Source organism: Sus scrofa, chromosome 12 (assembly GCF_000003025.6).
Source record: "Sus scrofa isolate TJ Tabasco breed Duroc chromosome 12, Sscrofa11.1, whole genome shotgun sequence".
NCBI lineage: Eukaryota > Metazoa > Chordata > Mammalia > Artiodactyla > Suidae > Sus > Sus scrofa.
This window is the reverse complement of record NC_010454.4, coordinates 340824-355274: the sequence shown is the minus strand read 5'-3', so window position 1 is coordinate 355274 and position 14451 is coordinate 340824. Positions and strand designations below refer to the sequence as shown.

At 61.5% G+C, this 14451-nt stretch overlaps 1 protein-coding gene across 1 annotated transcript in view; it reads left to right on the top strand.

Annotated features, from left to right (window-relative positions):
* Positions 1 to 14451, top strand: part of TBCD (tubulin folding cofactor D) — a 122367-nt gene that overhangs the window by 94101 nt on the left and 13815 nt on the right. Inside the window, 9 exon segments of the mRNA NM_001244105.1 lie at positions 1403 to 1476; positions 2015 to 2132; positions 3478 to 3538; positions 4372 to 4394; positions 7758 to 7789; positions 11235 to 11297; positions 11838 to 11914; positions 12918 to 12975; positions 12978 to 12998. Of these exon segments, the coding sequence (NP_001231034.1) occupies positions 1403 to 1476; positions 2015 to 2132; positions 3478 to 3538; positions 4372 to 4394; positions 7758 to 7789; positions 11235 to 11297; positions 11838 to 11914; positions 12918 to 12975; positions 12978 to 12998 (527 nt within the window).

Sequence of the window (14451 nt, the reverse complement as noted above, 5' to 3'; positions counted from 1 at the left end):
TTGCTGTTTGGTTTCTCTTTTTCCCTCCTGGCTTTTTGTTAATTTTGTTTAAAACGTTCTTTGTGGAAATCTTTTTTTTTTGTCTTTTTCCCTTTTCTAGGGCCTCACCCACAGCATATGGAGGTTCCCAAGCCAGGGGTCTAATCGGAGTTGTAGCTCCTGGCCTACACCACAGCCTCAGCAATGCAGGATCCAAGCCACGTCTCTGACCTACACCGCCGCTCACGGCAATGCCGGATCCTTAACCCACTGAGCGAGGCCAGGGATTGAACCTGCAACCTCATGGTTCCTTAGTCGGAGTTGTTAACCACTGAGCCATGACGAGAGCTCCTTTGTGGAAATCTTTTTAGTATAAGCTCTTAACACCGAAAGTTTTCAGGATGCACGGATCAGCAAGGGGGCGAGGTTGTCTGGTCCTCCTTGGAGCCCAGTTTGCGGGCCTCCCCTCACCCCAGCTCGTGTTTCTTCGGTGTTCGGGTTCATGAAGCACGACTGTGGCCTTGGTGTCTTGCGATTCCTCGGAGGTGGAGGTATTCCTGCCTTTCTGGGTTTGGCCTGGGTTATACCCATGAGGAGACTCATAGATGGGGTCTCTTCCTTGTCCTGGTGAATGTATGGCCCGTGGAAATGGGGGCCTCACCCAGTTGTGTACAGACGTGCTCCCGTGGTGTGTGTCTGCCCTCACGAGTGCGTGTTCTCTTACACGGGCAACCGTGTACATTTCTGAGGGGTGTCCACTGTCTTGGGTTCTTTTTAACCCTCTCTGGCACTTAAGACACACCCCAAGTGATTTAAGTATCCAGAGAAACAGCATTAAAATTTCTTTTTGATCGTGATAAATACACGTAATATTTATCTGAGTCTTTCTTTTCTTTTTGGCTGTCTCTTCTGTGTTCCCGTCTTGTTCTGTAGCCTCCTGATGGTTATTTTAAGGAAGCAACTGCTTCCTGTTGCACCGGGAGCTGTGGGTGCTGCCCTCTGGCCTTCTGGCGCCGGGAGGGGGCTGGTGGCGTCAGTGTCACAGGTCGTCTGTGGGTCTGCCTAGACCCCAGGTGGCCCCTCGCAGCTCCGGAGGGACCTCGGCTCATGGCCGGTCCGGGGGGCTCCCTCCCGGTGGGTGTGGAGACGTGTCCGCGAGCTTGGGTTGGAAGTGCCTGTGCCGAGGGGGCGTGTGCCTCCTCTGCCACCCTCGGCCCGCCGGCTCCCCGGCCCTGGCACCCTCTGCCTTCCTGGGTGCGGGAGGAGGGACACCTGACACTGGGTGGTGTCGTCATGAGCGGATGCGCTCTCTGCCCCCTCGCGGGCAGCCGGTCAGCGGCAGCTCCCAGGCCCCGGCCTCTCCGGGATTGAGCCCCACCGGAGCCTCGACGGGCGGGGCTCACAGGCTTCTGTCCCCCTCCAGGGTCATCAGGGAGCTGTCGGCGAAGGCGCTGCGGAACCTGGCCCAGCGGGCACCCGAGCACAGCGCGCGCGACGGTAGGTGCTCCTCCCCGTGGCACAGTGCACACGCGTGTGCATGGACGCCTCACCCTGCGTGCCGCCCCCCGGGGGGTTTCCCGTCTGCCCGGGAGCCTGCGAGGAACAGTCTGTGCCTCGTCAGGGACAGAGCGCACACCAGGTGCCCCCAGAGCACAGGCGGGCGGCGGGCGCAGGCTTCCTCCTGGGGACGCAGGAGCTGCTGCCTCCGCCGCCGTGCAGAAGCGGCCCTGATGGACCCCACAGGGGGCACCTAGACAGCAAGCGGCGCCCTGCGCTGGCTTCCCGGGCGGGGCTGGCACGGTGTGCCCAGGACAGAGCAGCAGTCTGTGCTGGTGACGCCCCTGGTCGTCAAGGAAAGGACCGCGTTTGCCATCGTGTCTTTTCTACGTGGGGTGGGTGGGCACCTGGTTCCAGTTTAGGGAACGTGACACGAGTCTGCCCGTCCCGTAGTCCTCCCTGATGGTTACGGGACAGGTGACTGGTGGCTGGATCTGAAACCGGGAGTCTGATGGTCGCTCCCACGTGTCCTCGGCAGTGCTCCCGCGCCTGCTGTCGCTGACGCAGAGTCCGGACCTGCACACTCGGCACGGGGCCGTGCTGGCCTGCGCGGAGGTCGCCCGCAGCCTGTGCGCGCTGGCTGAGCAGCAGGGCAGGTAGGAGCCGGGTCCACGTGCCCGTTCATTTGCGCCCAGGGTCTCCATGGGCAGGGTCTGCGGGGCCCCGTGTTCCCACAGGTGCTCTCCGGGGGACCCCACCCTCTGGGCCTCTCCTGCCACCCCGGTTTTTAGTCTTTACTCACGTGTCGGTTGGGGGAACACGGACTAAAGTTGCCGCGGGGGCCTTCTCGGCCGGCAGAGCGGGCGTCAGCGGCTCAGAAGGGCCCTGCGTGAGTGTGCGCAGCAGCTGCTCTGTCTTCTCACTGGACCTTCCACCCGACCCTTGCTCGGAGCAGAGCCCGCACCGCACTGTGATTTCTGTGCCCTGCTTCTTGGACTCCAGTTTGAGGGGAACTGTATTTAAGTGGCTTCTTGTCCCTGGGGGTGACCCCTGGGGTGCGATGACAGCGGGATCCACGCTGGCCACGCTCCTGGCCCCAGGCCCCCTGCCTCAGACCCACAGTTGTGGTGCATTTGAAGGATGCCATATGGGGGGACGTGGCCCCGTGGGCTTGGCTGGGGACCTGGAATCTAATGCACCCTCCCCCAGGGCAGCTGCACAGGACGCAGGACCACCCCCCCCCCGCCCCCTGCAGTGTGTGACAACACGTGCGCCCAGGGAGGGGGCTGGTCGTGCAGGTTCCCTGCCTGGTGTGGACCCAAGTCCCAGCCTCTCCAAAGAAAGCGGGTTTCAGGGAGTTCCTGCTGTGGCTCAGTGGAAATGAATCCAACTGGTAGCCGTGGGGTTGCGGGTTCGATCCCTGGCCTCGCTCAGTGGGTTAAGGATCCAGCATTGCCGTGAGCTGTGGTGTAGGTTACAGACACGGCTTGGATCCTGCATTGCTGTGGTGTGGTGTAGACCGGCAGCTGCAGCTCCGATTAGACCCCTAGCCTGGGAACCTCCGTATGCCACAGGCGCGGCCCTAAAAAGCAGAAAAAAGTGGGTTTCAGCAGAAGCCGCGAGCATTGTGCCACCTGGGCAGTTAGGGGCCGGGGAGCCCTCCAGAACTGCAGGTTCCTGGGCGCAGCGCCCTGCTGCTGCCTGGCGTCTTGCTCTTTTCCAGGGCAGGTCACACGGCAGCTGGGAGCCAGGCTGCTCCCCCTCCTTGGGTCCCGGCTCTCAGGCGGGCACCTTTTCCCTCCTCACAGGCCAGTCTCTGTTGTCCAGGAACTGCTGACCAAAAAGGCGCTTCGTTCATCCTGTTGAGAGGATGCGCCTTCAGGGAGGGGACCCCCCCCCCCCCCCCCGCTGGTGCTTGCATGTGGGAGCTGGGGTACTGGGCCTGCATGCGGGCTCCCTGACACTCTCCCGGCACCTCACGCTGCACTTAAACTCCCGCAGGCCCACCTCGGACTTCTTGGACGAGAAGGTTGTGCAGGGCCTGAAGCAGATCCACCAGCAGGTCAGTGTAGAGCCGGCAGAGTTGCCCCCTCTCTGGGGTCTCTTGGTACTGGGGGTCAGTCCTGGGCCTGAAGCCCTGTGGCTGAGTGTCCTTGGCTGGGCAGTGTGGGCTGGACATTGCAGAGAGCACGTGCCTCTTGTGTCGAGCCCCTCGGAGGCTTGGCACTTGGGGGTGTCCTCACGTGCGGGTGGCCCTGCACCCCAGCCATGTCCCCACGGTGGGAACCCCTGGGTCTGCAGTCATAGCCAGGATGTGTGTATACTTCCCTGGGTTTTGAGATCCTCAGGGCATCTGCGACACAGACGAGGCTAAGTGCGACCTGCCGTCCCAACGGTGCAGGACCGGGCGACAGGCCCTCCTGAGGACAAGCAGCCGTCCTGTCGCTTGTCCGGAGGAGAGTTCTGTCTCCTCCGGGACGAACTCAGTGCTTTGATCTTTTCTCCTCACCTTGTTAGTGCCCTTAATTCGTTTTTGATTTTGGCAAAACTGTTAAGTGTTTGGTCGCATTTCTCACTTTCAAAGTGGAATCTGGCGCCGTGTGACGGAGGCGGCGGAGCAGCCTGGGGACCGTCCCCGGCTTCCTGTCACAGAGAGCGCGGTGGCTGTAGAAGCTGGGGCTCGGGTTCCAGGGAGGGTTCAGGCTGCGTCTGGGAGCTGGGCGTGCAGTGAGCTGTAGCTGGGGGGCGGGGGGACGCCGGGACGTGCCTCCAGCCCTTTGGAAGCAGGACCACGGGGGCAGTGACTGCCTGAGAGGCTCCTGTTCCGCACCTGCTGTATTGTTTGAAAATCCCTAGTGACTTTTAAGTAAGTAACTGTCAGTTCTTTGCTTCTAGCTTTACGACCGTCAGCTGTACAGGTGAGTCTTATGAGCCTGGAGTTCACGTTTTGCGTTCTGCTGAAGAAAGCGTGGCCCCCGGTCCCGGGCGACCCCGAGCAGGCCGTGCCTATCCTGCTGGAGGGCGAGGAGCGCTCAGCTCGCTGTTTGCCTGTGGAGCCTGCCAGGCGAAGGCCGCGGATGGTGCACCTGGAGCAGGGGCCCCTTCCCGGTGGGTCCCCTGGTTCCTCCGGCCGGCGGCTGCGGCCCGCCCGTCACCACGGCGCCCTTCCTGCATGCCGCATAGATGGAGTCCTGTGGAGGCTTCGGGGTGCGGTCTTTTCCCCCCAGGTTTGCCTGAGATTCCCCCCCCGGGGGGGGCGCTGGGGGGACAGTGTGTGGCCATGTGTGCCCGGTGTGTGGGCGCGTGGGTGGTTTCCAGCATTCAGCTTTTCTGGGGTGAAGCTGCCTGAGCTTTGGCAGCCAGGCCTTGGTGTGGACATGTTGCGTTTTTCTTGGGTGACTGCCTGGCGGTGTGTTTGGGGCTGGAGGCCCCCCAGCATCTTCCAGGCCCCAGATGTGCACCTGCACTCTGCCTTCAGCTTTTCGTAATGAGTGACAAACCCCGGGAGAAAGAGAAAAGCCCCCCACCGAGGCCCTGCAGGGAGCACGGGCCCGTGGCCTCGCGGGGACAGCGCCCTCCGCCCGGGGCGGCCTGGGTGCCCAGCAGCGCCTGTTCGCGGCCTGTGACTCACGCCAGGTCTTGATAGAGGCCCACGGGACCCTTTATTTCCTTTGACTGTTGTTTTCTTTTATATATATGATTTTTATTTTTTGCATTATGGCTGGTTTACAGTGCCCTGTCACTTTTCTACAGTACAGCAGAGAGACCCAGTCACACACACACATATTCTTTGTCGCACATTATCCTCCATCAGGCTCCATCATAAGTGACTAGACATAGTTCTCAGTGCCGCACAGCAGGGTCTCATTGCTCATCCGTTCCCAAGGCAACAATCTGCACCTGTTAACCCCAAGTTCCCATCCATCCCACTCCCTCCCCCTCCCCCGGCAACCACAAGTCTGTTCTCCAAGTCCATGAGTTTCTCTTCTGTGGAAAGGTTCTTTTGTGTCTTACATTAGATTCCAGATATAAGTGATATCATACGGTGTTTGTCTTTCTTTTTCTGACTTACTTCACTTCGTGTGAGAGTCTCTAGTTCCATCCAGGTTCTGCAAGTGGCATTATTTCATTCTTTTTTATGGCTGAGTAGTAATCCACTTGTATGTACACCGCAACTTCCTAATCCAGTCGTCTGTTGATGGACATTTGGGCTGTTTCCATGTCTCGGCTCTTGTGAATAGAGCTGCAGTGAACATGCGAGTGCATGTGTCTTGTTCCAGGAAAGTTTTGACCGGATAGATGCCCAGGAGTGGGAGTGCTGGGTCATATGGTGGTTCTCTATAGTTTTCTAAGGCATCCCCAAACTGTTCTCCATAGTGGCTGTACCCGCTTACATTCCCACCGGCAGTGTAGGAGGGCTCCCTTTTCTCCACACCCCCTCCAGCATTTGTTATTTGTGGACTTGTTACTGATGGCCATTCTGACTGGCGTGAGGTGGTATCTCACGGTAGTTTTGGTCTGCATTTCTCTGATAATCAGTGATGAGCATTTTTTCATGTGCTTCTTGGCCATCTGTATATCTTCCTTGGAGAAATGTCTCTTCAGGTCTTTTGCCCATTTTTCAGTGTGGTGGTTGGCTTTTTTGCTGTTGAGTTGTACAAGTTTTTTGTATCTCTTAGAGATTAAGCCCTTGTCCGTTGTGTCATTTGAAACTATTTTCTCCCATTCTGAAAGTTGTCTTTTTGTTTTCTTTTTGGTTTCCTTTGCTGTGCAAAAGCTTGTCAGTTTGATTAGGTCCTACTGGTTTACTTTTGCTTTTATTTCTGTTGCTTTGGGTGGCTGCTGTTTTCTTATTGTGAGTTTGGGGGTCCCAGGGCCACCCTGAGGCTCACGACCGGCCCGACTTGGCAGAGCACTCAGCTCGTGGTCAGGGCGCATGGCAGAAGCCCACGGGTGGAGGTCGGCTCCAGGCAAGGCCTACAGGACAGTCAGGACAGACGGGGCGCCAGCTTCCGGATGCCTTCTCTCTGGAGCCCGCAGACCCTGCTGCTCCGTGGGCCTCTGCCATTGGAGGCTTTGGTCTTTGTTCACTTGTCATCCATGGCGTTTGCTGCTGTGCTTTCTTCGCATCCACATTTCGTGGTGCTCGAGGTTCTGCCGTGTGTCCCTGCCCCTGGGACACGTGCGGAAGCCGATGCTGTTCTGGTGGCCTGTGCCCGTCCGCTGTCTTGGCGTTCGTGGGCCTGGCCGGGTGGCTTGACTTTCTTGGAGCTGGGTCTGGTTTTGCTGGGCATGCTGGATGGACGCCAGGCCTGTGGGGTTTGGCCGCTGGGGCCTGGGCTTTGTGACGTTCCTCGCGTTAAGGGTGGTCGGGGTGGGATGGGCGCCTCCGAGGCCTGGGGGTCCAGAGCCAGCCAGCCAGCCTTGAGGGGCCCTTCTGAGCACTCTGCTGACGCCTCTTGGGGGCGCTGGGCTCTGGCTGATGGGGCGTCTGCCCGTCCACGTGGGTCCCGCTGGGTCCTGCCTTCTCTCCTCAGGCTCTTGCTGCAGGTGCAGCCCGGGGTCCCCCAGGGGCGGTGTCTGTGCTGCTCCCCAGCCCCTCAGGTCGCAACCGCCTTGGCCTCCCCACCCCCGACCGTGACCCCGGGACTCCACGGGCTGGGCGGCTGCGCCTGGAAATGCCCGGGCTGAGCCCCGCCTCCCTCTGATCCCCGTTTTCCAGCCTGTGAACCTTCATTTCTTTCACTCAGTTTTCCAGATGTTTAAGGCAGGAGAGCAACCTGAATCTCGTTCCTCTGTCTTAGACGCCAGAGTCTCATAAATTTCCTTCCTTCTCCCTGGAGTGGTTGTGGGACTCATGTCCACTGGCTTCCAGCCGTCAGTGTCCCTGTCACCAGGCCAGGCGGCACTTCCTCCCCAGCCGTGCTCATGCTGGGGCACCTGTGGCTCCTGTCTTTGGGCTGCACGACGCCGTCTTGCTGGTGCCTTAAGTTCCTTCAAGTTTCACAAAGTAAGAGCTGAGCAGTATTTGGAGTTTGCTCCGGGTGGTTGTGGGATGTGGCCAGTGGCGGTAAGGTCAGTGTCTGGTGCGATCTGAACGCCATCTGGGAGGGGTTACGGCCCATTTTCATTTCTTTGCATACGACGTTCACACTTCTAACAGCAAGTGCAGCTGCTCATGCTGCCCTCATGATACTTTGGCACCTGAAGTTACTTGGCGAAGATACTTTTGTGGTTTTAGCTAACGAGATTTAACCCTGAATGCTTTCATTCATTTTCAGGGGCCTGGGAGGAGAGCTCATGAGAAGAGCAGGTAGGTCTGAGCGACAGAGGCTGCAGACTGTGGGATTGGGGTGGTGACCTTTACCCTCTGGGGAAGACAGGGGTCCTGAGGGCACTTCCTGCTTCCCGGTGGGGTTCACTGTGTGTCCCTTCCCCGTGACAAGCGGTCAGGCGGTTTGCTCAGCCGAGTCGCAGCCACGGGCACCCACCCAGCCCTCTGCTTCCACGTGTGTTCCCTCGCGGCTCTGAAGTTCAGCCTGCGTGGGTTTCGGTGTATTTCAGTCATTGTGGGCTAGCGGGGCTGGGGCTGGGCTGGTGGGTGGGGTGTGGGGCGGGCTGTCCCCTTCTCAGCGTGGTGTTTAAAGGTGACCCTAGAGCTGGGAAGGGCAGTTCCAGATTCTCTGTAGATGTTCGCAGGGAGTCCCAGAGATGCCAACATGTAATCTCTAGATTTCCTGGAGCCTTTTCCGCTAAACCTACTGGAAAACCCAGGACTCACTGCTCGCTGGTGCCTGGCCGGGCCCGGGCCGTGAGTGTTGGGGAAGGCTGGTGTGGGGACCAGCTGACCTCTCGGGGTTCTGGCCACAGCACCCACCCGACCTGGAGGCACCTGCCCGAGGCCCCTGTCCATCGCCCCCTGCCCACCTGCAGGGACGTGTGGGCTGGGGGGGACACTTCCTCCGTGTCAGCTCAGTGTCCTTGTGGGCTTGATGGGTGTCACTCTGGCAGGGACCCTGAGCTGGCTTCTGCCGGATGACTTTCAGACTCAGGGCAGTCCCCGGGGCGTCAGCAGCTCCTGACCCCATCTCTGGACTTAGGGGCTCAGCCTGCGGGGTCCACCGTGCGTCTGTGTTGGCGCTGTGAGTGTGCACAGAAACCATCGCCCAGCGAAGGGAGGAGTAGCAGGACCACCTGCCACCAAGCAGCGAAGGGACGGCCGCATTTGGGGGTCTCTTCCCGGGGGGGGGGGGTTCCGGCCTTGCGCATTCACACCTCGTGAGGAAGCATTGTGCCACCCGTGGGCCCCATGACAGCCAGGCTGCCGCTCCTGGTCGCTGCGGGCCGGTGTTGCCCTGGCTGGCTGGCACAGACGTGGTTGCAGTTGGGAGAAACCCCCCTCAGGACAGAGCTTTCTGAACACTCGCTCCCGGAGGGCGCCGCAGGCGGGGGTGGGGATTGGCTCTCTGGCTGTTGCTTCTCCGCATCCTGGGGAAGCTCGGCCCTGCCCGCACGCCCTCACTCTGCCCCACTTGCCGGTGAACCCATCCGGTGAGAACCCGACTAGCATCCGTGAGGACGCAGGTTTGGTCCCAGGCCTCACTCAGTGGGTTAAGGCTCCGGCGTTGCCGTGAGCTGTGGTGTAGGCCGGCGGCTGCAGCTCCAATTTGACCCCAAGCCTGGGAACCTCCATGTGCCAAGGGTGTGGCCCTAAGAACAAAGAAGCAAACAAAACAAACAACCTTCAAAGGAATTTCAAGAGATGTAGAGGGTCACTTTGGTCCCTAAAAAACTTCCTAATTAAGTAAGTAATTTACCATTAGTATTAGTATTTTGCATTTGATGGCCCCACCTGGGGCATGTGGAGGTTCCCGGGCTAGAGGTCAAAATTGGAGCCGTAGCTGTCGGCCTCCACCAGAGCCACGGCAACACCAGATCCTTAACCCGCTGATCGAGGCCAGGGATTGAACCCACATCCTCATGGATACTGGTTGGGTCTTAACCCACTGAGCCACAGTGGGAACTCTCAAAAAAACTTCTTAATTTAGAAATGTTCAGATCTGTGGCCGCGAGGAGGAGTGTAAAGAAACGTGCGTGCACAGCCCCAGCCTCGGCGTCGCCCGGGCAGCCCCTCCCCAGAGTCATGGAGCAGCTCCAGACACTGTTGTGACAGCACCGCACTGGGTAGTTCTCACCGGTCAGCGCCAGCTTTGTCTTTCAAACTCGTTTTGCTTTTGGCTCTTGACATGTGTCCCCCTGACAGAATTCACAAGGTTCCACGACCAGGAGCAAGCAGTCGAAAATAGTGTGTTTACGTGAACGTGGGGCGTGTGTGTGGACGATCGTACCTCGTCTAAAAGCAGCAGAGAAAGCACAGATCTAGTGGCGAACGGCGCGGTCGCTATTTACAGGCTGCAGAGACGTGTCGAGATGGCCCGCGCAGGATAAGCGGTCCAGCCGAGCTCCGGGCCGAGTGGCCCCCGGGCTCAAGCAGCGTGGGCAGAGCTTGGCGGCCGGGTGCCCGCCTCGCTTCCAGGGCGCCGTGTCCTCTTTTCAGGCCGCCGGGGGTGGCGTCCGGCTTGCAGGGCCACTCCTGGGCCCCTGCGCCCAGAGAGGTGTGGGGTGACGGGCAGCCTGGGCGGCAGGCGGGCTCATGGCAGGCGGGCACAGCCGTGAGGAGATGCTGGACGGCCTGGTGTCCGGGAGGAGCAGTCAGTTGGGCTGTGAGAGGGGAAGAGCAGCATGGTGGCTCAGGCCGCGTGCGGGGCCTCTGAGCGTCCGGAATCTGTGTGAACCCGGGCTGGGGGTCCCTCTGCCCCCGTGGGGACCCTCTGCGCTTGTGCAGAAGCCTCTGCTCACACAGGACGCTGCAGGGCGGGCCCCTCGCCGGCCTGGCCACACCCGAGGGGACAGCCGCCGCCTGCCCCTGCTGATGCGGGTGATGCCGACAGGCAGCCCGGTGATGCCGGATGGGCCGACCGTGTGGGCCGTCTGCGTCCTTGACCCTCTCGGCACAGACAGAAGGACAGGGCTTCACGCCAGCTGACGCCCAGCTCCAGGGTCGGGATGGGAGCACGGTGACGCAGAGGCGGTGGGGACGCGGAACCCAGCAGGGGTGGCCCGAGGGAGCAGCCCGCGCCGGGCCGCCCGCCCTCCTGGTGTGTCTCGGGTGGGCTGTGGGAGAGGCACATGGCCCTCAGGGGCCGGTCACTGCAGGGGCCCTGACACTCGGCCCAGGAAGCTCAGGTGTCCTTGCAGTCGGGTGGGTCACAGGTTAGACGGGGCCACGCTCCCGCCTGCGGAAGCAGCCCCTTACTCATTGAAGCTGACGCTGCGTCACTCATGGGGTGGGGGCAGCACCGCAGCTCGCAGGGCCTGCTTCCCTGAGGCCCTGGGCACTGGCTTCTCGGCCCCAGCTCCCGCTCCCAGGAGGCACCCATGGCCCGGCAGCCGCATCCGCGGCACCGAGTCGTCCCTGGGATCTGTGTTGGGGTCAAGCCTGCGGTGTCCCCGTGGAGCTGTCTCCCCCGGGCAGGCTCCCGAGAGCTGCTGCTGGACACAGCTTTGCGTGGGCCCTGGGGCTGCCCGAGCCCGGGCCAGGTCTGCGGGGGGAGGTGGGGGGCTTGCCTGCCGCCAGCGGATGCCTGTGCCAGGGCCTGGGGTGGGGCTGGTGCTGGCAGTGCGGGCTCCGGTGCAGCAGGTGGTGCCGGGTGGGGGCTTTGGAGAGCCGACGCCGCCTTCGTCCTCTTTCCTCCCAGTGTGCATCCTGATAGAAAATCTGTCCCTTTCCAAGATGCCCTTCAGAGGGGACGCCGTGGTCGGTGAGTGCTTCTCTGCTTCCCTGACGGGCACAGGGGCGCTTGCTTCCAGAGCGGCCTCAGGTGACCCCCCCGCGGGGACTCCTTGTCGTGAAGCCGCTCGGAGGGCCCCGGCGAGAGGAAGTGTCCACCGCAGTCCCCGCAGCCAGGCTTCCGCCCCCGCCCCCAGCCTAGGCCCCGCTCCTTGCAGCCACAGGTGGGCGGTGAGACGCCCCTGGTCACCTCCACCCCTGGGCTGTCCTGGCTCCTTGCTCTTGAGCCTCCAAAGTTCTCTAACGTCAAAAGCCACGGCTTCGATGGCGCGTCGGTGTCCGGGCACGGGCTCTGCTTGAGCCGAGGGTTAGGGTTCGAAGGCTGGGGCCCGGGGCCGCCCGCAGCCTGCAGGCGTGAGGAAGGGCCGTCTCGGGAGCCTCCTGCCCCCGAGCACCAGCCCGTCAGGCTTCCTCCAGGTCCTCGCAGCGGGCGGCACCCACGCCGGAGGTGCGGGGCTGTGCTGTCTGTCTGCTGCGTCGTGCCCTTGGTGGCAAACGGCTGTCTCGACAGGCGCTTGGCAGCAGCTGGTGGACGACACGCTGAGGAGCCTGCCCCTCGTTTCCAGTCCCTCCCGGCAGCAGATAAAGGTGGGTCGGGCGAGGTGGGGACGCCTGCGTACCCGCTTCAGCGTCACCGCGACGCCTCGCCAGCCAGCGCAACGGCTGAGCACGGGCCCACTCGGAATTCCAGGCTCACGACCAGGAAAAGGGACGCAGCCGTCACGGGCCACAGATTTCAGTTTTTCTCACTGCTTCTGGCTGTATTAGTTTTGTTTTCCTTGGAAACGTTTTTCCCGCACACCCTTCGCCCTGTTGAGTTGTAGAATTTCAGGCCTGGAAGCTCCCCTTGTGATGCTCGCTCACACGCAGGCAGGCAAAGCTCCCGCCCACTGGTGCTGGTCACTGCCGTCCTGCGCTGGGGTGGGTGACGGGGGGAGTCGGACCTGCAGGTCCTCGCCCGTGACCCCGAGGGTGAAGGGGTGAAGCACGTGGGGTGGTCAGTCCCACCTCCAGACTCAGCCCACACTCCGCCTCCTGGTCTGGGCAGCTTTTTCATGCTGCAGGACCAGGGCAGCTGTACTCTCCGGGGCCTCGGGATCAGGGCCCCAGGACGTCCTGCTGGGAGCCCAGTCGTGGCAGATGCACGCCAGCCTCGCTCACAGCCCTGCCCCTCCGTTCGTACGGGGCCGCCCCCCGCCAGCAGCCCCGCGGGGCTCCCTGGTGGGGAGCAGGGGAGAGCAGTGATGGGTGCTGCCCTGCTTCTGTGTGCTCGTGGGAGGCAGGGGGCTCGGCAGGGCCTGTGGATCCCGGATGCCGCCCCCTGCTCTCTGAGTGAGGCCTGGGCGTGTGGCTCGCCTGCGGGTCTTGCCCACGTGCGTCTGGGTACTGTTCCCGCTGGCAGTCGTGGCGTTCCCCTTGTGCGGGGACACAATGTTTTCTTGTTCGTAGCTGCAGAGAATTTTAAAGTCCTCCCTTCACCTGACAGGTGAGGTTTGCAGCGATGGGTTTCAGGGACAGAGTTGCAGCCTGAGCGCAGAGCAGCCTGGCTGCCGCTGTGGCCCAGGGTGCGCTCACATCTGCGCTCTCACAGGACGCGGCCGTGTCGGCGCTGGCGGCTCTTTGCGACGCGTACTACACCCGGGAGCCGGGGAGGCCGACCCCGCCGTGCAGGGTGAGTGGCCCCGGGGCCGAGGGGGTGGGTTTCGGGGTGCCCCCCTCCCAGTGCAGTGAGGACGGGGCCTGGGGGCGAGAACACCGGCCGTCCCAGGCCCACCTGGACGTTACCGCCTCACGGGCAGAGTCACCTCTTCCTCCGCAGCGTTTGCTCGAGGTGGGTGTTAGGTGAACTTCGCTGGTCTGTGCCAGGGGCTCCCTGCCCGGGGGCAGGGCCTCTGTCGGACCAGGCTGTCTGCCGTCCTGCCACGTCCTCTGCTTCCTGCTTTCTCCCTGGAGTCTGTTCGTTCAGTGGTGGCTCCATTGACTCTGACATTTCATGGTAAAATGTTTCAGCATCTTTGCATGATCTGCAGCAGCGCTTTTCCAGCGAGCATCCTTCCCGTGTGGAGACGTTTGCTCTTTTCCTCTTCCCGGGAATGGGGTCAGAAGAGCCGCCTCCCTGCATGGACCCTCCTGGGACGCCTGACGTGGTCCCATGTGCGGGTTTGTGCGGGAGTGCCGGTTGCGTAGGAAAGCCTTCCGGTCCTGTCACGCTCCTTCCCCGGGACACTGCCCTCTGCCGCCTCGCCCAGCTGCCCGGCAGGCGCTTTGGAAATGCACGAAACACGAGGAGTCAAGGTGCCATCGTGGAAGTCCACTTTCTGTGGATTTTTTCAAAAGTTAGAAAGTACTCGGTACTTTGATGTTCTGACAGTTTCCAGGCCGACGGAGGAGCAGACCCCCCCTTCGGAGAGACGCGGTTCCGCTGTCTCTGTGTCGGCAGATTCCACAACCAGAAAGGTCCCAGACAAAATCCGAAGGCACCCGTTTGCATGACAGTAACCTTGTATTTACGGGGTCTCCGCGCTGACGTGTGAGGAGTCAGGCCCGCGGAGGAGGTCTCAAGCGTGTGGGTTTTGTGCAGACTGTGCCATGTTATACAAGGGACTCGGCGTCCTGGCGGTCCTGGAACTGGCCCCCCCCGGGGAAGTTGAGGGGCGAGCGGGATGCTCCTTCTGTTTGGTCTGTTTTAGAAACGGGGATGGTCAGGTCACACTTTCCCTTTGCCTCAGGAGAGAGTAACACGCCACCTCTCAGAACGACGTCCCGCAGTTAGCGGGGTCTGTAAGGGGCGCGTGCCTGTGCGTTCCCCCCAGAGGTGTCCCCTGGGTGTGGGTACAGGTGGAACTCCAGGCTCTGTCTGACCCTGATGTTTGGGGATGCAGGGAGCACAGCGTTAAGGGGACTCGCTGGGCTGAGGCTTCAGCAGTGATGACAAGACTCTCTCCGGTTGTGGGAGTGACGGGTGGGCGGTCTGGCCTCCCTTGACCTTCTGCGCTGTGTTTTCAGAAAACACATCTGGATTCCCCTTTGCTTCCCAGACCCGCAACCTGCCCTGGACTCCCGGTCTCTCCCTCTCACAGTCTCTGCTGCAGCTGCCCTTCCAGTCCCCATGACAGGCTCTCCTG